Source organism: Trichomycterus rosablanca, chromosome 6, assembly GCF_030014385.1.
Source record: "Trichomycterus rosablanca isolate fTriRos1 chromosome 6, fTriRos1.hap1, whole genome shotgun sequence".
In the NCBI taxonomy this organism is placed as follows: Eukaryota; Metazoa; Chordata; class Actinopteri; order Siluriformes; family Trichomycteridae; genus Trichomycterus; species Trichomycterus rosablanca.
In genome coordinates this window covers 2464293-2491774 of record NC_085993.1, presented here as the reverse complement: position 1 = coordinate 2491774, position 27482 = coordinate 2464293, and the positions used below count along the sequence as shown (strand labels likewise).

Sequence of the window (27482 nt, the reverse complement as noted above, 5' to 3'; positions counted from 1 at the left end):
ATAGATGCCCGAGGAGGAAGCGTTCTGTGTTTTCGTGAAGCTGATGCAGGATTACAGACTGAGGGAGCTGTTTAAACCCAGTATGGCTGAACTGGGACTCTGCATGTACCAGTTTGAATATATGATCCAGGTAAGTGGGTGAAGCCGTGTCCTCCGACTCAACTCAGAAATTCAAAATCCAGTTAGTGATAACTGGTTTACCATCGGAGGTCGACATCATTAATGGTTTTGTTTGGGTTCATCCTTAAAACAGCCACAGTGACCTGAGAATTTTTCTTACTGGTGTAATAATAATGGTATTTCTCTGGTAAGGACTGACTTTTACTCCTGATGGACTGATAAAAGTTTACATACACTTGGGACAACATTGGAACACTTAAATAAACTATAAATATTAGCTATAAGTAATGTGCCATGCAGCAAAATAATTAAATAAAAAGTTGCTGTACACGATTTGGACAAAAGTATTGGGACACCCCTTCTATGAAGGGAATGAAATGCTTCCAACTTTTCAGCAACAGTTTAGGGAAGGTCTTTCCCTGTTCCAGCATGACTGTGTCCCTGTGCACAAAGCAAGCTCTATAAAGACATGAAGAAAATCAGAATCAGAATCAGATTTATTGGCCAAGTATGTGGATACACACAAGGAATTTGTTTCCGGCTGATGGTATCTCTCTAGTAATAATACAGTGTACAGGCAATGTATACATTAAACATTAAACACAAAAATTATACAAACTATAAGATTATATACAGGCAATATACAAATATGTAATTTAGCAGCATGTGAAATATTTACAAAACAGTAAAGTGCACAGCATGTAGGATGAGTACTACAAAGTGTAGTCAATTGGCAGCAGATGAATATTGTTACGCTTAGGTCTGTGTTATCAGTCATTTATTTATTTAGGAGGGAGATGGCATGTGAGAGAGAACTGCTCTTGAATCTGGTGGTTTTAATGTGGATGGATCTATAGCGCCTGCCGGAGGGGAGGGGTTGAATGAAGTAATGGCCAGGGTGTGAGGAGTCAGTGATAATTTTCTCTGCCCGTTTCTTGGTTCTTGAAGTATACAAGTCCTGGAGAGAGGGCAGAGGAGCACCAATGATTTTTTTCAGCTGACATCACCTGTCGCTGCAGTCTGTTCCTTTGTTGTGTTGTGGCTGCACCAAACCAGACTGTGATGGAAGTGCACAGAACTGATTCGATGGCCGCAGTGTAGAACTGTCTTAGCAGCTCCTGTGGCAGTCCCAGCTTTCGCAGCTCCAGAGCCCTGACTTCAGCCCCACTGATCAGCTCTGGAATAAACTGGAGCACCAACATCAGTGCCCAGTTCCCCCCCGGTGTCCTTTAATTTCTTGTGAGAAGCCTTCTCCAGAAAAGAGGCTGCTGTTAAATCAGAACAGATCACATAGAGGTCACTCTTTATTTTAACCATTCGTTTTTGAAATGGGACGTCCGACAAGCTCACGGCCATATATACATGTGTATGTACATGTAATTTAACCCAGCAGAGTTTGTCAAATCTTTATAAAAATATGGACTTAAAAGACATGAAAGGCATCTTTAAACCAAGAAGTGTGATTTCTAATAATTTGGTTGTTAGAAAAGCATTGTCAGAAATCCTTGCATGTCACGTACAAGTGTATGCCGAGTCTGTAACTGAACTGGATGTATTAGGGTGGACGCTGTTGGGCGGTAGAGCTGCAGGAGTAAACACAGGCAGGGTGGCCCTGAACTGTAGAGATAAGTGGGGCTTTGTGACTGCTTATAATAACTGTTTACTGGATGTGGTGGTTTAATAAACCCAGAAGATCCTAACAGAAGACGAAGCCAAAATAGTACTTACATTTGAATATTAACCTGCTAATTACACTGTGCACGTCAATTTCTGTTTCATCAACAGTTGTGCATGTGATGGTGAGGGATATTAAATGCTGGGCATGTATCAAACACAGCAGACCTGAGTGACTTTAATAAGGGCTAAATCATTAGTCCCAGAATCTCCACGCAGTGTGCCATGATGAGTACCCACTGATAGTGTTCTTAGATGGGACAAGCTACAAACCTCTGCTTTAATTACTAGTACATTCATCCTAACACTTCTAATCACAGGTTTCCTTACAGGATTGATTGACAGTAAGGCTGCTGTCACATGATGAGCATTTAGTGCTTTGTTCACCGCGAGCCTGGCGTGTATTATTGCTTACGGCATCATATAAGCCATTCGTAAGTCGTCTATATCGTCTCACTCCAGTGATGATTCTCTGATGCTTGCATTTGACCAATTAATGGTCAGCACTGTTTCTTACACATCCATACAGCTGGTTTGGTACACTCAGTCCCTGGTCAAGAAGGGTAACCAAATTTAGCGCAGGTAAATGGGTACAGTACGGGTCACTCTGCAGTAGAAACGACTGCTAAATGTGAGATTGCAGATTTAAAAATGTCCCATGCAGTGGATTAGTGGCAGTGAGTGTGTTTTCTGTGTATTTTGGGACATTACTGTGTGCATGTACAAGATTTGCCTCCAGGAACATAAAAAGCTTGTTTTTCCTCTGTCTCCGTTGTGACTCTGCTTGGTGTTCTTCATAGACTTTAACACCAAAGACCATTAAGGAACAGTTCAACAACACGAAGCAGCGACCTTCCTAAAATTCCTGTCAGAATAACCCTAAAACACCTAAAAAAAAAAAAAAAAAAAGGAAAAACCCCAACCTATAAAATCTGCCAAACCCCTATTATGATAAGGCACATCCTAATAGAATGCCCCAATACACCAGGGAACACACCTTAAATGAAATTCTTACATAAGACAACACCAGTTAAACCTACCTCGCAGCTATTAAAATAAAAATTACATTATAAAACCCCCCCAAAATATAAAGACAAGATAAAACAAGCACACAGAAACATGATACCTGTATTGCCGTAACACATGTGACACGTGTTAAACACGGCATTAATATCCAAATAAATAATTAAATGAATAAATAGACAACAGACACAACTTCACTAAATACAACAGAATTTTGTTTATTATTTTTACGACCCAGGCAACACAAACGACGCATCAAAACAAACATAAAACGAAATATACTTAATTAATAAAAGTGGTAGGAATCTGGTCTCACTGCGGTTTACAGGGTGTAATGCAAGCCCTCCACAAGGGGGCGTTTTTAAAACAACTTAAAACTTAACAAAACAGCTCGAGTGAAAATAATGATAAAAATACAAGTTGAATTTGCTCATCCGAGTAAAGTTAGGTGTCCAAAATTTTTCACGGTAGCAAGCGTTCTGTACCACGCAACCTTCAAGCCAACAGTCTCGCTCGTCTTGATCCTCCACCCAGGACTCGAGGAAGAACGGGCATCAAGGATCTGTTCTGTACCAGCACCCAAACCAAAAAAAACCCCCGTGTTAACCTATAAGAGTCTTATCACAATGTTTCCTGTCATGAACACGACCCAAGGACGAACTAAACACTGTGAACCATGTTCTTCATCATCAGGAGCAGCTACCTGAACTTCACGTTCACTTCCAGGCTCAGAGTTTCCACACCTCCATGTACGCCTCGTCCTGGTTCCTCACCATCTTCCTCACCTCATTTCCTCTGCCTGTCGCTACTCGAATCTTCGACATCTTCATGTGTGAGGTAAGAAAAGATGTTAAATGTAAGAAAATCGTCCTGCCGAGCTGCTGCGCTCTTGTTGCACTTGAATATTTAAAAATAATCTGATTTATTTTCATTATAATTAGAAGTCAGTGCTTAGCTGAAATGTAAGCGGTGAGCGCCCCCTGCTGGAGAGAAAAATGTATTGCATTAAATTGATGAAGGATTTTCTTCTCTCGGTGTGTGCCAGGGTTTGGAGATAGTGTTTCGTGTCGGCCTGGCCATCCTGCAGATGAATCAGGCAGAGCTCATTCAGTTGGACATGGAGGGCATGTTACAGGTAAATAAATTGTGTTTTGTTGCTGATTTTACACAATGTATGCTGGGAATATCAGTTTTCTATTGAATTTTCCTCCTTAATCTCTGAGATTTTCTTAGATTTCTGAATCTTTTTATAATATTCTAATATGTACGGTAGATGGTAGACAGTGAAAGACACAAATCATTCTCAGTCATGCATTGAGAAATGTTCTTTTTGAACCCGTTGATGATTGTCCTTGATGTATGGCACAACTGTTTGGATGTAAAAAGGATCAATCTCTTTAATCATGATTCCCTTACCTGTTACCAACTCACCTGCCTATTGTGGAACGTTTTAAAACGCCGTACCTTCAATATTTTATCAAATTTTCACTCTTATTTTGCACGTATTTATTTAATTTTGCATGTTCTTCCATTTTTCTCTCGATTTTAGTGTAGTCAATTTGTCTTCCGCTGCTGGGGATCCCTGATTGCATTCGAGGAGGGTATATTTCCTGCTCATGCCTCCTCCTACCCGTGTACAGTCCTTAGCGGACCCTTTCTTTTCACCCGTCATCTGCTAATCAGGGTCCTTGCACAGCATTTAAAGACCCCACCCACATAGTCCGGTCATTCAACCCTAGCAGACACGGTAGCCAATGATAGTCTGCGGCAGGCACTGCTGCACTGCCTGCTAGATGGCGCCCAGCCGACCGGTGGCAATGCCGAGTTTCGAACCGAGGAGTCCAGAATCTCGGCGCTGATGTGCTAGCAGAAAATCCCACTCAGCCATCAAATTTAAAATGTGTTTATATTTACACGTATATAATTACATATTTTCCAAGAGAATGAACACATGACAGATTTTTATCATTTTATTTCTGCATTTCCTTCCCTTTTTTTTTTTATCGTAGCCAGTTAGTCTTCCGCTGCTGGGGACCCCAATTGTGTCTGAGGGAGGTATAGTCATCCCTCTTATTCGCCCGTACTTCGGTGGATTTGCGTGTGAGGTCGGTCTCGAGCACGGAGAGTCACGCGCTGATCTCCACGTTCCTCCACTTCTGTACAGGCGCCTCGGGCTACTAACCAGGGTCCTTACACAGCGTTGAAGACCCTGTCCCTTTTGTTTTTAGTCCCGTCTTTTTCCACCCACCAGACTAGTGGGCAATTTTGTCGATTGTGCTCGCTAGAGGGCGCCCAGCCGACCGGTAGCAGAGCTGAGATTTAAATTCAGGGAGTTCATGATGTTTGTAGAATCTGAGTGCTCGATTGTTTATTTGCGATTGGACGATGTAGAACGATTGTAATTCCATCCACCCTCCTGTTTCCTGTAGTACTTTCAGAAGGTCATCCCTCACCAGCTCGACAGCGGCCCGGACAAAGTGATCCAGAACGCTTATCAAGTCAAGTACAACGCTAAGAAGATGAAAAAGTGCGTATTTATACCCCTCCCATTTTAAACATTTAAACCAGCGTTCTGTATCTCCAGCTCAGAGCTTCACTGGTTTGTGTGTCTGCAGGTTGGAGAAGGAATACACTACCATAAAAACCAAGGAGATGGAGGAACAAGTGGAGATAAAGGTGAGACCTGAATGTTTTGGCTGCACCACTAAGATTCGATCACCTGATCTTGGCTCTAGTGTACTGGTGTACCAAAGTACCCATGTTAAACGTAGTTACCCATTTTGACCACTAGTGCAGGGCGCTCGGGTGGCGCAGCGGGATCTGCTGCTGAGATCTCAAGCCCTGCTATCGGCCATGCAGCGCCTACACAGACATGATCGGCTCCGTCTAAGGGAGTGCAGGGCTGAAGAGATTACTCATTGCTGCTGCAATTGCGACCTCTGCTGGCTAATTGAGGTGCTGCACCCTCCGAACATGATACTGATCCCTGTGTAAACCCGCCTTGCACATGTGACCGGGCGGTGGCCAGCTGAGACTCGAACTCTGGTCTTTGCAGCGGTAAGCTGGCATGTCAGACATTATAGGAATGATGTAGGGTTGGCGAGGTCAGGTGGCACAGTGGTAAAACACACTAGCGCACCAATCGCAGCTCTGCTACCAGAAGGTTGGGCGCCTATCTGGGCAATAATTCGTCCGTGGCTGCTGGCTGTTCGATGCTGCCTGCACAGAGACGGAGGATAACGTTGATCCATACGCGATATGGATCTCTATATGGAGATGTAGAGCTCTGCAGTGGTAGAGGAAGTATAATGCAATCGGGGCATTGGATACGACTAAACTGGGAGGACAACTGGGGAAATGTACAACAGAAATATTTAGCAGGATGCTTTGACGACATCGTTTGGTCTTGTCTGTTTTGCAGAGACTCCGGACAGAGAACAGGTTACTGAAGCAGAGGATCGACACGCTGGAGAAAGTAAGAAGGCCGTCTCGATATATATCGTTATATACACTGATCAGCCATAACATTAAAACCACCTCGTTTCTACACTCACTGTTTGTTATCAGCTCCACTTACCATATAGAAGCACTTTGTAGTTCTACAATTACTGACTGTAGTCCATCTGTTTCTCTGCATGCTTTGTTAGCCCCCTTTCGTCCTGTTCTTTAATGGTCAGGACCACCACAGGACCACCACAGAGCAGGTATTATTTAGGTGGTGGATGATTCTCAGCACTGCAGTGACACTGACATGGTGGTGGTGTGTTAGTGTGTGTTGTGCTGGTATGAGTGTATTTTTAAACACCTCATTGTCCCTGCTGGACTGAGAATAGTCCACCAACCAAAAATATCCAGCCAACAGTGCCCCGTGGGCAGCGTCCTGTGACCACTGATGAAGCTCTAGAAGATGACCGACTCAAACAGCAGCAATAGATGAGCGATCGTCTCTGACTTTACATCTACAAGGTGGACCGACTAGGTAGGAGTGTCTAATAGAGTGGACAGTGAGTGGACACGGTATTTAAAACCTCCAGCAGCACTGCTGTGTCACACACTAACACACCACCACCATGTCAGTGTCACTGCAGTGCTGAGAATGATCCACCACCCAAATAATACCTGCTCTGTGGTGGTCCTGTGGGGGTCCTGTGGGGGTCCTGACCATTAAAGAACAGGACGAAAGGGGGCTAACAAAGCATGCAGAGCAACAAATGGACTGCAGTCAGTAATTGTAGAACTACAAAGTGCTTCTATATGGTAAGTGGAGCTGATAAAATGGACAGTGAGTGTAGAAACAAGGAGGTGGTCATAATGTTATAGCTGATCGGTGTATATATATATATATATATATCACAATCACTGCATACACGACCTCATCTCTCTCACTGGTTCATTACTTATGCCGACCGTCTCGAGCTCACGTGTACTAACCCACGGATAATTTCACATTCAGCAACTGACCGAACGTACTGACACGGATTAGCTGTGTAACATGACGTGTGTGTGTGTAACATGAGGTGTGTGTGTGTGTAATGAGCTCATGGCTTTACGCTGAACAGGTAAGTACCGCTCGGATTAGCACGTCTGCTCCGTTTCATTAACCGTCTGCCTGCGATGGAGAGCTGCTGGCTGTGTAGAAGCTAGGATGCAATTCATAACTGTGGCATGCAACCTCCCTGTTGCATGCTGTGGCACGCGTGGCCAGAGTGGCGGTCAGCCTTCGAATAAAGAACGAAATGCGTATGGCCGAAAACCCCAACTACGATTTCTAAAGCTCCTGCATGTCGTGCTTTATAACGTAATAGGCATAGTGGGAGTTCCGACCCACTCCGGAGTCCTCAGCACTAAAACCGACAGGCTGGCATTAACAGCATGGCACTACCATCTTTCTTCTTCACCTGCTGCTCATCTCTGCTTTGCATCAGATCCAGCCGGAACGCTGACTGCTTCATCTTTTCTGTCGTGCTTTCATGCCCACGTCACCACAACCACACTCCGATCCTCTGTTCTTCATCTGCCACGCCCTACTCACGCTGTGTGGTGAAAGAATTAAATCTAAACAAAACAGCTTGAGTGAAAATTCATTATAAAAATTAAAGCTGAGACAAGTTTGGTGTCCAAAGTTTTAATAATAACCCCCGTTCTGCACCACACAACCTTCGATAGCCAATAGTCTCGCTCATCTTGATCCGAGCATCAAGGTTCTTCTCTGTACCAGCACCCAAGTGGTGGAACGAACCTCCCCAGTCTGTTTATACAATCCGAGTCTCTCACGTCTTTTAAAGACGATTAAACACCTTCATCGCCTCTTTACTGAGCACTTAGGCTGAGCGACAACGTGCACTTACTAACCTATAGCATCTTATTTAAATAGAAAATTAAATTTTTACTAATATTTACTGTGGAAGCTCTTCTGTAAGTCGTTCTGTGGATAAGAGCGTCTGCTAAATGCCGTAAATGTGAACGTAAAAGCCACCCACAGGTTCTGGAGTCGAATCCCAGGCTGGGTTGACAAATACAAAAACAAGCGACTGTGAAGTTTTCCCAGCGAACCTTGTGGTTATTCAGACTATAAAGACCTTTCACAGAACTGAACACATAAACACAAGCATGCCAGGCTAATGCCAAGTTCACACTACACGACTTTCCAAGTGGTCAGGTCGCTGTACAGTTCACACTACACAACTGGATCTCTTGTAATCGGGAGTCTTTCAAGTCGGTGTGTATTTCACACTACACGACTGATCGGTGACAGAGGGTCACACACTACACCATCTATCACCAACTGGAATCGCAGGCGAGCTTCTCTGGTCTCCCAAACTACGTTCTGTCATGAAAACAAACGTGAGAAGTGACGAGAGGTTTAATGACACCACGTCCGAAAATGCACGTCAACAAGTAGCGAGAGATCAAAGTTTGTGCTCTGATGTGCAGCGTAAAATCAAGGAGAAAAATAAATGAATCTGAGTGGATTTGGCAACGCGACCAGCATGGATTGTTTTGTTCTATAGTGAGTTGGAGGTTATTAAATATTTTTGGTGTTTTGTAGAGAACGATCAGAAATACTGTAAAACTTGTGTGTGTGTGCTGATGTATTCTGATATAAACTACATTACGCGCCTGTCCCACCTTTTTACACTCCTCCCCTGCGTTTCCCCTCACACCGTATCCTGCATTCTCATTGGCTGTTCGACACCGCACTCATTGCCAGTCAGGCAACTCAGATCCAGATATCTGACATGCTAGAAATCTCGCTTCGGTCGAGTGCTCGTCGAGCCGCTCGGATACACACGCGAGACAGATCAGAATTTAACAGATCTGTTTCTAATATAATTATATACTTTATAGTTTTATGTTTATAATAAAAGTCTGTTTCCTTTTTTAATCAGTGAAACTATTGGGTTACTAGGCAGTTGTAGCCTAGCGATTAAGGTAATTAAAAGGTCGCTGGTTCAAGCCCCACCAACACCAAGCTGCCACTTTTGGGCTCGTGAGCAAGGCCCTTAACCTTAAATTTCTCAAACTGTATTCAGTCCAAATTGGATAAAATTTTAATAAATGTGTCTGCACAACCCCGATCTGATCAAGGAGAGCCAGATCACCACACTCCCTTGACAAATGTGTCCAATCTGTGGCCACTTCTTATCACCTGTCAGGAACGATCCTGCCATGAAAGTAACCTATGTTTTGACATGGTGTCAAACCAATAAACAAACTCATCACCTGTCAGTGTTGGGTTCCCACACAGAGCCACTCTCAACCCATCACACACACTCGTGCAGTCGCTCGGACCACATACAGTATTGTTAATCAGGTTAATCAGCCCCGGGCACCCTGACTTCATTTCTGTACAACAATAAAGCAGTCGAGCGTCGTCACTTCAGTGCAAAACTGCTGAAGAGAATTTTGGACACTAAACTTGTTCATTCTTGTTAATTGCTGAATCTAAATGAAAAATAAATGTGTTGAAATAATCACTGTAAATGCGGGGAGGATGAAGAACAGAGTGTTTCTGTCAGGAATCACGTTTGTTGTTTTTATTTTCCTGTGTTGTGATGTCCTCTGGTTTCTCTCTATGCTTTTCTGTTTTGGATTTTTCTCTTTGTAGGAGAGTGCTTCTCTGGCCGATAGATTGATCCAGGTATAAAAATCTCCACACCTTTCTTTTCCCGGCTACCCTTCCTGCTGCCACTTTTATTTTTCTGCTTACTTGGACGATTTAAAGTTATTTAAGTTTGCTGTTAAATTTTGCATGAGCTGAATTAGATAAAATACAAATAATACATTTGCATGCTTCTCTAACATCATTATCAGCTTGTCCGAGTCCAAGTAAAGGGAATAATTTAGAGTTTAGTGCTCCTCTAATTGCTGTGCATTAGAATGTGTATGTGCATGCTTAGGATCTCCAAAAATCCACATTATTGATTACTAAATACGGCCTGCACGTTGACAGTTCATCAGAGAAGTGATTGATAATACGGCTCTTGATCACAATAAAAAAAAAAAAGAAGAGCCCAGAATAAAAATCACTTTTGAAAAGTCGCTAACAGCATGTCCAGCATGTTGACCATAAACTTATATCCACGTATATTCGTACTCCTGGCCGTGCATATTAACAACCCCCCCTCCCTCCACGTCGCCCCCCTCATTGGTTGACCCCTCCTGTTGTCCGTGATGGGTCGCGTCAGGGTCAGGTGACGCGGGCGCAGGAGGCCGAGGAGAATTACCTGGTCAAGCGGGAGCTGGCCACGGTGAAACAGCAGTGCGAGGAGACGAGCGTACAGCTCGAGCAGGCTCAGAGCGCCATCAGACATCTCCAACAACAGCAACCACAACATCAACCACAACATCGACCACAGCAGCAGCAGCGTCCGTCTGCGGTAAGGACCGTACACAGACAGTGACCCCTACTGGACTGGTGGCGTGTATCTGAGCCCGGGGGTTTAGTCCGGGTACTGGTAAAGATTCTTTGATTTTGTAGGACCTACGTGAATATGAGATATGATTGAATCCCCTCACGTTCCTGTCAGAGAGGCAGAATTATCATAATACGTATTTATTTAAGTGCCAGCGCTTGCTTTCTCTCTCTCTTTCTCTCTCTCTCTCTCTCTCTCTCTCTCTCACTCACACACACACACACACACACGATGCTTTATGTGCTGCTGCTCATTATGATTCTCCGCTCTCACACACTCTTGTTTACCCCTGATAGGCTGATAGACTGGTATCAGACCCTGATATCAACTGGGAATTTTATGATGGATTAGTGGATGTATTATCCAAGATGTTAATCCTTTTACACATGGAAATAATCTCTAAATAAATACATTATAGACTGTAAAAATATGTGTAATGTTAGGTACTAATGTTTGTGGCATGGCCTGGCTCACAGTTGACACGCAATTCACTTCAAAGGTGTTTTAAACACTCACCAAACTCATTAAACCGTATATTCCTGTACTTCACAGTCATGATGGAACAGAAAAAAAGCCTCAAGCTTTTGCCACAACGTTGGATTTATTTATTTTAGAATAATAATAATAGTCAAACACACTAGCACACCAGAGCTGGGATTTCGAATACATTGTATTGAAACTGGGCTGGGCGGCGGTGACAGGGGGTTTCACACTACACCATCTATCACCAACTGGACTCGCAGGCGAACTTCTCTGGTCTCCCAAACTACGTTTTGTCACGAAAACAAACGAGAGCAGTGACGAGGGGTTTAATGACACCACGTCCAAAAATGCACGTCAACAAGTAGCGAGCGATCAAAGTTGTTTGTGCGCTGATGTGCAGCGTAAAAACAAAGAGGAAAAATAAATGAATCTGAGTGGATTTGGCAACATGACCAGCAGGGATTGTTATGTTCTGTAGTGAGTTGGAGGTTAATAAATATTTTGTGTAATGTAGCGCCGATCGAACGCCGAGTTGCTCCCTCGCTGCCACATCTAGCGCCGACCAGTCGGCGAGCGGAAATCAGGGCAAAAATCGTGTAGTGTGAACTAGGGTAGCTGAGTTTGGAAAACTCCCAACTGATTATGTGGACACAGAGGGGGCCATGTCAAAACACGGGCGGCACGGTGGCTCGGTGGGTAGCACTGTCGCCTCACAGCAAGAAGGTCCTGGGTTTGATCCCCAGGTGGGGCGGTCCGGGTTCTTTCTGTGTCTGCGTGGGTTTCCTCCGGGAGCTCCGGTTTCCTCCCACAGTCCAAAACATGCAAATAACCTTGTGAACTGATTGATGAACCTTGTGTAATGAGTAACTACCGTTCCTGTCATGAATGTAATCAAAGTGTAAAACATGACGTTAGAATCCTAATAAACAAACAAAACACGGACATCATTTAGTTTATGAATGTTATTTAATGACTGCTGTGAAATGTGGCCCTTAAAAAGGGCGATTTTTGAAATTCAGTAGGGCCTTAGGGTCTTATAATGGTCAAACGAACACTTTGTGTTCCCCTCTGATGAAGCCCTGGACTGTTCCTGTCTCTGTTCATAGGCACCGAAACCTCGTTACTCGGAGGAGACCATTCTTCAGCTGGAAAAAGAGTTGGTCCAGGCCCGACTGAAAGAGGCCGAGTCTCACTGTGCCCTCAAAGAGATGCAGGACAAAATCCTCGACATGGAGAAGGTGAGCTGATGTCAGATGGTTTTGCAGATACTCCACAGTTACTCACTGTTCATCATGAATGTGCTGTGTGCTTCAACAGAGGAACTCATCTCTGCCGGATGAGAATAATGTGGTCCAGCTGCAGGAGGAGCTGATAGCTGTGAAGCTGAGGGAGGCCGAGGCTGTGACGGGCCTCAAAGAGCTTAGACAGCAGGTCAGAGACCTGGAGGATCACTGGCAGGTAGGTACCCAAACATATATGTGGAATTGCCATATTGCTTTATTAAGTAAGCTGCTCATTTGGACTAGAGTAACACAGAAGTGGATTGTCAGTCATTGATCAGACTATGATGCTGGTGTGGAACATGTGTAGATCCGTATCAACCAATGGTGTTTGCTAAAATTGCTCAAAAGAAGGAAATCAGAATTAAAAGATGTTGAGAGCTGAAGAGCTGAAGGTTCTAATCTAAGCTGTGCTATCAGCTGGCCGGGCATCTACACAGACATGTTTGTTGGGGTATTGATTGCCACACTGTCCAGGTTATTCCTGCATTGCACCCAGTGTTTCCTGGTGTGACCGGACCTGATGAAGGCTGGGACTTTATGGCTGGACTCTATGATGCACGGCTCTCTTTACCATAAAGCACATGAACGGTCAGCTGAAATACACCACAAGGAGATCTGATAGGTCAGCAGAGTTCTGGGACAGAGTTTTATAAAGTGATGAATCAAAACTGGGACTGTTTGACCAAGATTACAATCCCTGCGGTCAAGCATAGAGATGGAACAGTAATCGTGTGACTTGGATTATCGATTCACAAAAATACAAAGGTACTTTAAAGAAGGAATGTTTTGCTTTGTGTGTTGAAACTGACCCTTGGTGATAACTGGACTTTCCAGCAAGACGACGATCCCAAACACACTTCCAAGTCAACAAAGCTGGGTTAAAAAATCAGTCGTGGATCTTCTCAGTCTCCAGATTTAAATACAGTAAAGGCATCAGACCTCAATGAGCTGGAAGCACGAGAAAAATGGATGAAGATGATGGATGTGAAGGATGTTGCACCAAGTACTGAGACTGGGGGTTAATAATAGTGCACACAAACATACGCCAAATGTTTTTTTCCCAAAATTGCTTGTATGTACCAATACATCTTATTTCTCTGTGTTTTGAGACCTCTCGTGGTGGATTTTCATTCAGTTCTATACACATCACCGTGATGTGGCACACCACCATGTTAGGCTGTTTAATACGGCCCGTCAGGACGGCATTCATTTCGGTTTTATTCTGCAATACCCTGCAATACCCTGCGTTTCAGTTGATTCCACTAAATGGCGCACTCCAAACATTTCCAACATTTGCTAATGTCGAGTCTGTCGTCTTTACACACAGATATTCATTCTTTAAGAGAGAATTTATATTAGTTCATCCCCCTATCTGCTACTGGCCCGGCCCGTCTGTCAAATTTTATAACCCTGTGTGGCCCTTGAGCCAAAAAGTTTGCCCACCCCTGCTTTAAAGTGAGGGAGGTTGAATATTTCCGATTGCAACTGTATGTGCAATAGGCAAAAAATATGCATTTATTACTGCACCAGTTAAATGGCAGTCCAAATCTTTGACAAAAGTCAAAGATACTGGACAAAAACACTGGACAACAGTCACTTTGGCATTTTTATATGTAAAAGTTATTGTCTGTGAACCTTTACCATGTCGTCCTGCTGTACACTAAACATTTTGATAAAACGAGGTGAAAACTCTGCCGCAAATAATGTCTAATAATATTCTATGAAGTCCCGTGTAACAGAGTGGTGTTATTTTTTGCAGAGACACTTGGTGCGTACAGCCGGCCGGTGGAAGGACAGTCCGCGGAAGAACACGGTGAACGAGCTGCAGGACGAGTTAATGAGCGTGAGACTCAGAGAAGCGGAAGCTCAGGCTGAACTCCGAGAGACCCGACAGAGACTGCTGGAGCTGGAGACGCAGGTACAGCGCAACACCCACACGTCCCCATCAAAGAGAGATTTTCTTATTAGAAACTTTGGACATACATGTACACTATACGGCAAAAAAGAACGATGCCCACTCCTCTGAAGAGGCTTCTTACAGATCTTTGAAGTATGTCTGCGGGAATTTGTGCCCATTCAGTTAAACATTTGTTTGGCTGGGACACCGATGTTGCTCAAGAAAGTATCAGTTGATGTTCCAGTTCATCCCAAAGCTGAGGTCAGGGCTCTGTGCAGGACACTGGAGTTTCTTTAAACCAAGCTTGGCTTCATGTCTTTATAGAGCTTAGTTTGTGCACGGGGACGCAGTCATGCTGAAACAGGACCTGCTAACCTTAACCTTGGGCTAGAGTAATAGCTCCTAATAATAATAATAATAATATAGTATTACTACTACTACTAATAATAATAAATTATACTTATAATATAAATAGTAATAGAGTAATAGCTCTCCGAAGAATAGCCTGAGTTTTATACTAGCAGTAAGTTTCACATCCACTAGAGGGAGACAAAGATCAACTTATCAGCTTTTTCGTGTTTCAAGGTTCATGGTTTGTCGTGTATGACTGTTTTATTAACTATATTTATACAAAAAAAGTGACTAAACCTCTTAAAACTCACACACCCAAGCTTAGTAATATTATGTATATTTTATAACAGTATACGGGGAAGCTCCTCCATTACATTTTCATTTACATTTTCGGCATTTTAGCAGACGTTTTTATCCAAAAAGCGACTTACAGTATTGTGACAGTATACAATCTTAGCAATTGAGGGTTAAGGGCCTTGCTCAAGGACCCACCAGTGGCAACCTGGCAGTGGTGGGGCTTGAACCAGCAACCTTTGGACTACTAGTCCAGTACCTTAACCACTAGGCTACAACTGCCCTCCTCCATTCTGTAATACCTGCCGAATACCCATTTCTAGCAAACATATGCTACTAAAGTCCAAGTACTTATGGGATTGACAATCTATAGCAATACCCCAGACTATTAGAAGAATTTTTTATCAAACCATAATGAATACAATCTTTAAACAGTTCTTTAAAAAAAATTGTCTAAAAGAGCAAATCTAAAGACCAACATATAAGAAAATTAACACTTGACAAGGACTATAGAGTGAAATATGAGAATTACCGAATACTTATCCATCCTGCCGTGAACATAACCACTGTGTAAGCACGACGCGAAACATCTAAATAAATAAATACATTATTTATAACAGTATATTTTGAAAAGTAGACAGTTTGGCATGGACTGCCACCCAGCCCAGAGTGAATTTCTGCTCTTTTGCATAGTGTTTCCATGGGGCACTGAACCCACTGTGAATCTAAATAGGATAAACTGGTTATAAGTAAGTAATGATGAAAGATTTGAAGAAACATATGAGAAATGTTAACAAATACATTTTATTTTGAGTCTTGAGAAGCTCTAGCTCTATTTTTAATGCTAAAAGAAATTCTGCCAATGCTGGAATTATGTTTGAACTCAATTATGGTCCCCAGACGGCCTTTTTTCTGATGAGGGTGTCTTCTAATTGATTTATAGGATTTAAGTACCCTCCTGACACAGTGATGTCATTTCCTTTAGCATTTTTTGTACTGAAGATTTTAAAGAAAGATATAAATTGGGTATTTTTGTTAGCTCTGTCATTATACAGCCTTTTCAGCTTTTGCAAACTAGCCAGACGTGACTGTTTCCTTTTAACAGATGGTCTCACTGAATCGCTTCATCACGGTTCAAACGGTTAATAAACAGCTGACCTTTATCTAATAACCAAAACCACTATGTTTCTTTCTGCAGTTCCTTTTTCAGCACCAGCGCTCCTTTCAGTGTTAGTAGGAATAGATCGGGGTGCACAATATGTCGATCGCAGTGCACGCTGGTAGATCGCGCCTTATTCGAACAGGTCAACGTGATTGACACGAAATGTGGCCACTGTTTCTTTAATTTGCGGTTTATCATCATAGCTACGCCTCAGCCTGTCTAAAGCACGGCAAATCTAGAAAGTTTTCATTCATCAGTAGCCAGTTTGCGCCATTTTTGCATTTTTTCTTTTGTAACCTACACTGTTTGTGAAGATGAGTGCAAAACCAAGCACAAAGGAACCAAAAACGGTCACTGCAAAGACGGCTGTTTCATTTATAAGTGGAAGAAGCTGAAGGAGAATATTCAGATCTCATGTTACATACAAAAACTTTAACCCTCAATCAGACATTCATATGAAGTCAAGCGCCTCTGCTGTACAATTTTGGAACTTGCTGGCTGAGGAAAATATCCAAACATAAGAAAATGTGCCGCATATTTGACCTATCTGTGTGAATCAGCCTTTTCACACATGAAAATAATGAAGTCTAAATATGGGTCCACACTTACTGATGAACACTTGGAAGCTGCTTGAGAATCAGTATCAGCAGCTACTGTCCAGACTACATAAACCTGACCGACACCATTCGGTGTAAATCATCAGAATAAGGTCAGTGTGATAATTCAGTCGTTTGCCCTGTATTGCTAAATAACAATATAGGAAAAGCCAACATTAAGAAGTAGATCGCGATGGCCTGTCGACTGAAATAGTAGATCTCAAGCCACGAAGATCTCAAGCACCCCTGGATGAGATAATTGGAAGCACCAGCGTGTCGTCGTCTTAACTTTAACTCCTGATGTGTTTTATTGTATACAGAACCAGATCCACAGCAACCAGCTGCGCAGGGCCGAGCAGGAGACGCGCAGTCTGAACGAGCGGCTGCAGATCACGGGCTCGCAGAATAAAGTGCTGCAGGCCGAGCTGAAGGAGATCAAGCGCAAGCAGGCCGAGATCGAGTGCAAGGTGAGGACGCAACTTAAAGCGGGTGGCTCTCGATGTTTTTATACACAGTGCCTCATGTAAACAAACCAAAAATTCCACAATCTTCCAAAATTGCTTGTATGTAATAAATATTTGTTGTATATGTTTTATTCAGTTTAATACACATTACCCTTATACCTCTTTAACGATTGTGGGGAGATATATTTTTAATTGCAGCTGTAGACAATCTTTTTCTCTCTATCTGTCTATCTATTTCAGAATAAAGAGGAAGTGATGGCGGTGAGGTTGAGAGAAGCCGATAATATAGCCGCCATGGCTGAACTCCAGCAGCAGATCTCAGAACTGGAGATTCAGGTATGAAACCAAAGTTAGAAAATATTAATACAGATGCTTTGAAGGTGTGTTATTTCGAATATCTTCGGTCAAACTATGACTTTAGAAGAACATCACACGTATTTACTGTAATACTCAAAACCCATCATAGAGATTCTTGGAGCATAGTTTGTGAACTGGTCTTTGGGGCCTAATCTTGCACTGGGGGACACTGGAAAACATTTACTGCATTTTTTAAATTAGTTATTATTGGGTTTTTTTTTTATTTTGTTATAAAATTTTGCATTAATATGCATGGCAATGCTTATTTATTAATGGACTGATGGTAGTTACTCATAGTTCATGTGTTGAAAGCAGCAGATCTGACCAGCAGAAAGATCTGAGTGATTTTGATAATGGCCAAATCATTATAAAGCTTTTTCATAAATGCACTGTGAGGAGGGACGACCACAAACTGCTGACATGTTTTGAAGGCTATGATGCCTGGAACTGACCAACAGAAGGGCTACTGTGGCTCAAATTGCAGATCATTTTAATTCTAGAGATGCGGTGAATGTGTTATGCCTGGTTCACGCTACACGTTTTTTGCCCTGATTTTCGCCCCCCGACTGGTCGTCGCTAGATGTGGTAGCTCGGAAGCAACTCTGCGTTCGCTCGGCTCTCAATCGTTATGTGTGAACTGTTCAACGACTCGATCCGAGCGGCTCGACTGAAGAAAATATCCAGCATGTTAAATATCTGGACCTGTCGGCGACTCAAAATCCGCAAGTGCGGTGTCGAACTACAGCCAACGAGAACGCAGGATACGGGGTGAGGGGAAACCCGGGGGAGGAGTGTAAAAACGTGGGACAGGGGCGTAATACGTTTAATTTCTATCAGAATACATCGGCACACACAAGCTTTACAGTTTTTGTGACCTTATCGTCCACGTCGAACCATAATACCCACCCAAACGATATTCATTAACCTCCAACTCACTACAGAACAGAACAGACGCCCCCTGCTGGTCGTGTAGCCAAATCCACTCGGATTCATTTATTTTTCCTGCTTGCTTTTACGCTGCACATCGGCGCACAAACAGCTTCGATCGCTCGCTTATTGTTGACGTGCATTTTTGGACGTGGTGACATTAAACCCCTCGTCACTTCTCGCGTGTGTTTTCGTGACCGGACAGACTCGTCTGAGATTCCTCCTGAGGGTAGATGGTGTAGTGTGTGACCCCCTATCGCCGATCAGTCGTGTAGTGTGAAATACACACCGACCTGAAAGGCTCCCGATTACAAGAGATCCAGTCGTGTAGTGTGAACCGTACAGCGACCTGACCACTTGGAAAGTCATGTAGTGTGAAACTGGCACAAGTGTCATTGTAGCTGATTTTTAATGCACTAACAGTGTTATTAGCATTTGAATTAAAGGGCAGGGGTTGTGGATTGAACTGGTAATCAGAAGGTCACTGGTTTAAGCCTTACTACTGCTAGATTACCACTGTTGGAACTGTATGTTACATTTACATTTTCGGCATTTAGCAGACGCTTTTATCCAAAGCGACTTGCAATTATGACTGAACACAATTTTCGAGCAATTGAGGGTTAAGGGCCTTGCTCAGGGGCCCAACAGTGGCAACTTGGCAGTGATGGGGCTTGAACCGGCAACCTTTTGGTTACTAGTCCAGTGCCTTAACCACTGAACCCTATGCCCTATACCACTGCCACTGATTACTGTATGTGGTCACAATTAGGAATTTGCTTTAAATACTAGTGTCTGCTATTTGCTGAAAATGTAAATGGAAAAAGATGCCAATCACAGTTTACATAGATTGTGTGTGTGTGTGTGTGTGTGTGTGTGTGTGTGTGTGTGTGTGTGTGTTGGTTTGAGAAGCACTGATATAAATGACTGTGTGGTAATCACACACACATGCTGCAGATTTAGTGAAGGATGATCAGACTGATAAATGTTAGCGTGATGTATTAATAAGTACATTTGAAGCTCTAAGTCTTCAGATCTGAGAACTTTCAGGAGGATTCATGACAATCAGACTTTGAGATCTTTGAGATTTGAACACACACACAGTCTCCTCCACAGTTTTTGACATGATTTGTCTGCAAGGATTAGATCAGTATCACAATTAGTCAAAATGTCGATCTCAATAAGTAAACGTCTCAGAAGGGTGTCGGCCCTTATTTCTGACCTCACGTTTCGACGACGATCTGTGTTATTTAAAAGGTGTGAAGGTTCTTCAGAGGCGTCGAAACTACAGACGTGTCTGTGCGAGGCAGGTTTTTGCCGTCTGCCGCCATGCGCGTCGCCATGATGTCTCAGAACTCGAACTGAGCTCAAACTGTGGCTCTGTGGTTTTGGTTAGCCACAGTTTTCTTATGAACTCAGAGCTGTGGGATTTAGGCCATGGTTTACCAAATCTGGTTTGTCTGATAGAACTCAGAGTACTTTGTGTGTGTGTGTGTGTGTGTGTGTGTGTGTGTGTGTGTGTGTGTGTGTGTGTGTGTGTGTGTGTGGGAAGGGGGTTAGCAAGTACACTGTGGTCACATGATGCCTGTGTATGTTTACATTTACACATAATTAGTTTAGCAATGACCTGAATAATGCAATACATTTGGTACTTTAGCTGTGTGTGTTTGGGACAGATATACACTGATCAGGCATAACATTATGACCACCTCCTTGTTTCTACACTCACTGTCCATGTTATCAGCTCCACTTACCATATAGAAGCACTTTGTACAATTCTACAATTACTGACTGTAGTCCATCTGTTTCTCTGCATGCTTTGTTAGCTCCCTTTCATGCTGTTCCTCAATGGTCAGGACCCCCACAGGACCACCACAGAGCGGGTAATATTGGAGGTTTTAAATACCGTGTCCACTCACTGTCCACTCTATTAGACACTCCTATCTAGTCGGTCCACCTTGTAGATGTAAAGTCAGAGACGATCGCTCATCTATTGCTGCTGTTTGAGTCGGTCATCTTCTAGACCTTCATCAGTGGTCACAGGACGCTGCCCACGGGGCGCTATTGGCTGGATGTTTTTGGTTGGTGGACTATTCTCAGTCCAGCAGTGACAGCGAGGTGTTTTAAAAACTCCAGCAGCACTGCTGTGTCTGATCCACTCATACCAGCACAACACACACTAACACACCACCACCATGTCAGTGTCACTGCAGTGCTGAGAATCATCCACCACCTAAATAATACCTGCTCTGTGGTGGTCCTGTGGGGGTCCTGACCATTGAAGAACAGCATGAAAGGGGGCTAACAAAGCATGCAGAGAAACAGATGGACTACAGTCAGTAATTGTAGAACTACAAAGTGCTTCTATATGGTAAGTGGAGCTGAATAAATGGACAGTGAGTGTAGGAACAAGGTGTGCTATTTTAGTCCATTTTATCATTCACCCATAAACCAACGCTCGCTTTAAGCGCTGAAGCCACAATAGATAACAAACTTCTTTTTTCTATCATTCCACCCACATTTAGGCCACATGTACCGCTAAAGGAAAATACTACAGACGATGTGATGCGTCACAGGTGCTTTAATTTCTCTGTAATCTGCATATCTGTCTGACATTAGCACATCAACATGCATTAAGTGTTATTCTGCCCAAAAACTGCACCGTCGAGCGAAAGCGACCTCGCTTGCTAGCGTTTTGCTTCAGCATTACTCTGCTGACCGAAAACAGCATCTCTCTCTTCTTTTTCACACCTCTCTCGCTGGAGAGTAAAGCTGCTTGCCTTGCATGGCCGTCCTGAGACCGCAGCGTAGCTATCTTCATCACCATACGCCAAACCACTTCCTATCAGGCTCAGAGAGTCACCCAGCAGGAATCAAAGCTGACGTTTTTGCTTTGCTGCTCTGCATGCGCGAGTCGCGGCGACGTAAGACAGAGATTTAGCTGCACGAAAGATGAATAAAGAGGCTTTTTTTTTTTTATTATTGCACGGCGCACAGAGGAAAAAGTTGCACATGTTAATTCTGAAAGTACGCACAGTCTGCACAGTACGGTCACCTCTGCTAAAGGTGTTGTTTGTTTCCATGCCAACTGAGGAAATTCAGAGCAACAATGCAGCGTGAGGGGTTTTCCTGTATCCAAATACAACACGTCCGATGGTGCGTTTTTAATATTCAGGGTCAGCAATGGAGCAGTTTGTTTAGTTAGTGTGTGTGGAGTTCGGGGAGGGGGGGGAGAGGGGGGGTTGTGTATGTATGTGTGCTTGTATTTAAAGTTGGCATCGTTGTCCTCGCAAGTCATTTTTCCGAGCAGCATTTTGACCTTTCGATTTTATTATGGTCATATCACTTAAAGACGTGTTTGCGTCCGCCGCTCGGCTCGAGCGGTAAAACATCATCAGAGTGCGAATATGAGACGGATCTGCATTAGTGTGGAATAAGTATCAGATCCAGGGTTACAGCTCCACATGTATCTGTGTTTATCTGGATTCTCCTCCCTGTTTCACTTTTAAACTTGTGTTACAGCTCCAGCTTCAGAATCAGCTTCTCCCAGAGTCTAAAACGCTTCTGGTTCAAAATAAAGCTTAACATGGTTTAATGTAGTAAAAGAAGGAGACAGGAGCACTAAACTTCTCTTCATTATTACTGCTCATAAGTTCCTCCACTAATCACATTCCTCACTCGCTGTTTTACTACAATAAGTCACGCTAAGTTTTGTGCACCGCCGTCACACTTCATAGGAAATAACGCCACAGCGGTGCTAAAGTGGTTTTGTCTCTTTTGTGAATGCGCTGGTGCTGAAGGGAATACGGTATTCCAAGATCAAGCATCTGCACCATTAAGAAGCATCAGGAAACAATAAAGAAGTAAAACTAAAGTGCAGCTTTTATTGATTTTTAACTGTTTGTAATTGTATTTCAGTGTGTTTATATTATATTTGTGTTATTTTTAGTGTATAAGTGTTAAAAACATCCTCATTATTTTACATGAGACTAAAATATAAGCAGCTCCACGGGACCATGGAACACAGGTTTTTCCCAAACATCCTTATGGGAACAAATACCTTGAAACTGAACGCCTTTAAAACTCGACGCCACTCCCAGAACCGACTGACGTTGAGTTTTGAGCGTGTTGAGATGATGAGCTTGTCGGACGTCCCATTTCAAAAACAATTGGTATTAAACCAGTGACCTTTATGTGATCTATTCAGCTTTATGAAGGCTTCTATGTATGGGAATTTGTGCCCATTCAGTCAAAATGTGGCAGCATTTGTGTGGCTGGGCGCTGATGTTGATGTTCCAGTTCGTTCCAGAGCTGTTGAGTGGGGCTGAGATCAGGTTCTTTATGTCTTTATAGAGCTCGCTTTGTGCACAGGGGGACAGTCATGCTGGATCAGGAAAGGGCCTTCCCTAAACTGTTGCTGCCAAGTTGAAAGCATAGGATTTCCTTTATATAATTGATTTAATACACCTGTAAGTAATTGTTGTGGCTGAAACACTAGATCTATAAGGGAATGAACAAACTGTTTTCATATCAGACAAATTAAACTAGACTGTGTAACGGCATCATTGAGTTGTTCAGCTGGAAGAGTGGGTGTTTCAGGGCAGTGTGGGTCCTTGGGAACTGGGTTTAATACTTGTACCATATACCATGTTCTCCTGCCTTTGTGGGTCTCCTTTTACCTTCTGAAGGTAACCTGCCTGCTCTAAATTACTTTTGGATGTAGGCGAGTATGGAAAGGTTTCATGCCTAGTCTCTGTGTAGCACTGGACCCACCACCACCCTGACCAGGACAAAGACGTTTGTTGAAATGATCGAATTATTGAGCGTGTGTTGTTACAGGTTATAGCGTCATGATTTCAAATTTATTTCAATAGTTTGTGTAACAGTCACAACAGATCTTAATATTGTACAAAAAAAACATAGGCAAATGTAGCCTAGTGGTTAAGGTACCTAGGACTAGTAATCAGAAGGGTGCTGGTTCAAGCCTCACCACTGCTATGTTGCCAATGTTGGGCCCTCGAGCAAGACCCTTAACCCTCAGTTGCTCAGACAGTATACGGTCACAGTACTGTAAGTCGCTTTGGATAAAGCCGTCATAAATGTACTAAACTAGTAATCAGAAAGTTGCTGGTTCAAGCCCCACCTCTGCCAGGTTGCTGCTGTTGGGCCCCTGAGCAAGGCCCTTAACCATCGCTTTGGTTAAAGGTGTCGGCTAAATGCAAAAAATGTAAATGTAAGGTTTTAGTTCTATATTCACCTCAAACTGGTGAGTCTACCACACTTCTGTAACCTGTTTACCCCACACAGGTGGGTATAAACCCAGGGGCCGTCATTGTTTTTGAGTTTCTTCTCGAACGGTCCTCAGGGTTCAGTAAGGAAGCTATTATTTTGAACCGTTTGACGTTCCCGGCCGCGGCCCCGCCACCTGCTAACACCGCGCAGCTGAGTGTAAGGAAGTCTGCTAACTGCCTCGGCCTTATCACCCGCACCGCACCGGCTCGCCGAGACGACAAACACAGATTCCTCAAGCGCCGTTGCTTCAGATCCCGCTTCATCTCCAGCCTGTTAGAGACCAGCGGGCCACGCCCTAACTGCAGACCGCAGGAATCAAAAACACCCGGGGGGTGTGGGGGGTGTTAGTGCTGATCCGTTGAACTTCCCACCCCAACACTTCAGCTCTTTGGTTTGCTGCTTCCCCCCTTCTTTCTGAGAGAAAAACATTTGTTTAAAAACAAAGGAGTACTACGTTTTCCATTACGGTCACAGAAGATCTCCTTGTTTCTGCACTCACTGTCCATGTTATCAGCTCCACTTACCATATAGAAGCACTTTGTAGTTCTACAATTACTGACTGTAGTCCATCTGTTTCTCTACATACTTTATTAGCCCCCTTTCACCCTGTTCTTCAATGGTCATTGTGCTTGTATGAGTGGATCAGACACAGCAGCGCTGCTGGAGTTTTTAAACACCGTGTCCACTCACTGTCCACTCTATTAGACACTCCTACCTGGTTGGTCCACCTTGTAGATGTAAAGTCAGAGACGATCGCTCATCTATTGCTGCTGTTTGAGTCGGTCATCTTCTAGACCTTCATCAGTGGTCACAGGACGCTGCCCACGGGACGCTGTGGGCTGGATATTTTTGGTTGGTGGACTATTCTCAGTCCAGCAGTGACAGTGAGGTGTTTAAAAACTCTTGTGATGCCCACTCAGAAGGATGTCGTCACACCAGCTTGTTTGGTCATGAAGGCACAGGGTGCCACAAAAAAAGAGTACCGGACTGTACCAGGATGCCGTCATGCCCCCTACTGGCCTTAAAATGATGGCAGATATGCACTTACCTTTGTTTTTGAACTGGTCTTTTTTGGTGTTGTTGTATTGTCGACCTCCAATAGGTAATTATTCCCAACGGTTCTTACTCAAGGCAAAACAAAGAACTCATCTTTTAATTTTATTCCCCTGTTTAAATAATTTAGGTGTAATTTAAGGGTTATTTAAGTGCAGATGTAACCAAAAGTATCACATGGAGCCGTTTATGTTCTTAACAATCGAATACTATGCCGCTCAGGTGGCGCAGCGGTAAAGTATGCTAGCACACCAGAGTTGGGGTTTGGAATACATCGTATCGAATCTCGGCTCTGCCTTCCGACTGGGCTGGGTGGCTGCATGAACAACGATTGGCTGTTGTTTATAGGGTTAGGGGTAAAAAAAGTCGGATCATAAGTCCTCATAACTGGTGCAACTGCGGCCCCTGCTGGCTGACTGATGGCGCCTGCACAGGGCTGAGGAATAATGCTGATGGGGGTGTGACCCTCCGTACACAGTGCCCGTTTGTATATGAACTCGACTCGTGCAGGTGAAAAATGCAGTCTGTGCATGTCAATTGAGAGGCGTCCTCAGTCAGCAATCAGGGGAATTGGACACGACTAGATTAGGGGAGAAAATTGGGGGGAAAAAATAAAAAACAATCGAATTCTGTTCTAGTATTTAGACAAAAATTAATTCTAATTAATAAAATTGATTCCTATAAGAGGAAGCATGTTTGTTAGTGTGTCAGTCTGAACTGGATGAGCAGCCAGCTAATGCAGATGTGCGGACAGTAAACAGCACGTGTTCGCCTCTCGCATGTGACAGTTTATCACCACAGCTAGGCGACTCCCCAAGGCATCAGGAAAAAGTCAAAACACACCCAGCCGGCTGCAAACCGCCACGGCTTTCACAACCGACCTTATCAGGGGTTAGCATTAGCGCCTCTTCCTGCTCTCCGACTCATCGCTGCCTGTAGATGAACCCATTCTCACCTCTGAATGGAACTTGCTGGTAAAGTCGAAGTGGTTTCTAATAAAAACGCAGATTTCTGAAACTGAAACTTCAAAGTTGGAGTCATAATGAAACAGGGAGTTAAACATTTACAGTGGGGGGCAAAATTTAGAGATCAGTAGTGAGAATGCTATCTAATAACATAACATTATCTGTAGAGATGGTAGCATGCTTTACCACTGTGCTGATTACGTAATCACAGTTTTAGCTTACTAAGCTAACACAGTTAGCCTCAGGCCGCACAACCCGCTAACACGCCAGCTAACGTCTCCCTAAGTGTACCGAAAACGCTCAAACTGTCCCTGATGAGCCTGAATTTACAAATAAACGACACTTGTATAATTACACCTTTATACAGATTAAACACCAATGATAATTTATTTACATTGTAAAGGATATTTACAGTGTAGGATAAACATTTTTACTGGTACTGCTGTTAATGGAACTAAAGTTTTGGTACTGAAACTTGTTGTGCTAAAAGTGGAACTGGTAGTGAAACATTTGGTACTGGTACTGATACCAGTTCCACGTCTAGCACAAAAATTACTGAAAAAAGTAAAATTGGAACCAGAAACAATTAATACTGGATTATTAATGATGGAATTGAAACATTGGAACTAAAACTAGTTCATTTGATGGTACTGATGGCACTGTAGCTGGAACCCTTTGCCAGGGATGTGATTTTATCACCCCCATATCTAAATAAATAAATAAATAAATGAGCACTCCTATAAAAGAGGAAGGTACAGATAGGATTTGCACATTTGACTTTTGCTACTCACACTTCTGAAGAAAACGTTCAGAATTAAGGCGCCTCAGTAGGAGTGTAGGATGACGAAAAATGCGTCGATGTAGATCAGGGGTGTCAAACTCATTTTCACCGAGGGCCACATCAGCATTATGGTGGCCTTCAAAGGGCCGATTGTAACGTATCCTGCTTTGATTGCATGCTGTTGTTTTTCTTGAAGGCTGAATTCTGCATTCATATTGTCCTCCTTTACCACAGACACGGCCTCATAACACAAGAGATGCACCAGTTTCTCTTCCTGAAGCACAAACTTGTTTTCATTTTCATTACATTTCCTTCTTCTGCTTAATTTTCTTACTTATCTTCTTGTACATTTGTACATATTACATGTGTAAATATTTCTTAACATCATCTACTGGCAGGATGTGTCACTTTGCAGGTCACAAAATCAGCATGCATTTTGAGAGATGCAGTTAATGTAGGATTTTACAGTTTATTTTAAGATGATTGTTCTGCCCTCACTAATAGTTTATCCCCCTTTCTCAGCTAGACAGACAGACAGACAGACAGACAGACAGACAGACAGACAGACAGACAGACAGACAGCTCCCTTCAGAATACAGTTGGTTTTATTTGCTTCCCAGCTGTGTGAGACACTGTGTGCACCAGAATGAAGTAAAAATACAAACAATAAAAACAATAAAGAACTTAATACAGTAAAAGCACACAGCTGTAGTCAAGTGTTACATCTGGTACGATATGAGATTTAACCAAACGTAAAATAGCGCTAAGGAGTTAGCATTTTGTGTAAAGATACTAATTTACTATAGTAACAGTAACAATTGTATTTAAATACGGTAAATTTGTAACT

At 43.1% G+C, this 27482-nt stretch overlaps 1 protein-coding gene across 5 annotated transcripts in view; it reads left to right on the top strand.

The window, feature by feature from the left end:
• evi5b (ecotropic viral integration site 5b) overlaps nt 1–27482 on the top strand; it is a 91096-nt gene that overhangs the window by 48760 nt on the left and 14854 nt on the right. For 4 of the 5 annotated variants that reach the window (XM_062997246.1, XM_062997245.1, XM_062997248.1 and 1 more), the window contains 13 exons: nt 5–130; nt 3511–3654; nt 3863–3952; nt 5247–5344; nt 5433–5493; nt 6239–6292; nt 9926–9958; nt 10506–10697; nt 12323–12454; nt 12534–12674; nt 14259–14417; nt 17120–17266; nt 17504–17599. In XM_062997246.1, the coding sequence (XP_062853316.1) occupies nt 5–130; nt 3511–3654; nt 3863–3952; nt 5247–5344; nt 5433–5493; nt 6239–6292; nt 9926–9958; nt 10506–10697; nt 12323–12454; nt 12534–12674; nt 14259–14417; nt 17120–17266; nt 17504–17599 (1473 nt within the window). The remainder of the gene's footprint in view (nt 1–4; nt 131–3510; nt 3655–3862; nt 3953–5246; nt 5345–5432; nt 5494–6238; nt 6293–9925; nt 9959–10505; nt 10698–12322; nt 12455–12533; nt 12675–14258; nt 14418–17119; nt 17267–17503; nt 17600–27482) is intronic. The other variant, XM_062997247.1, reaches the window with a different exon arrangement.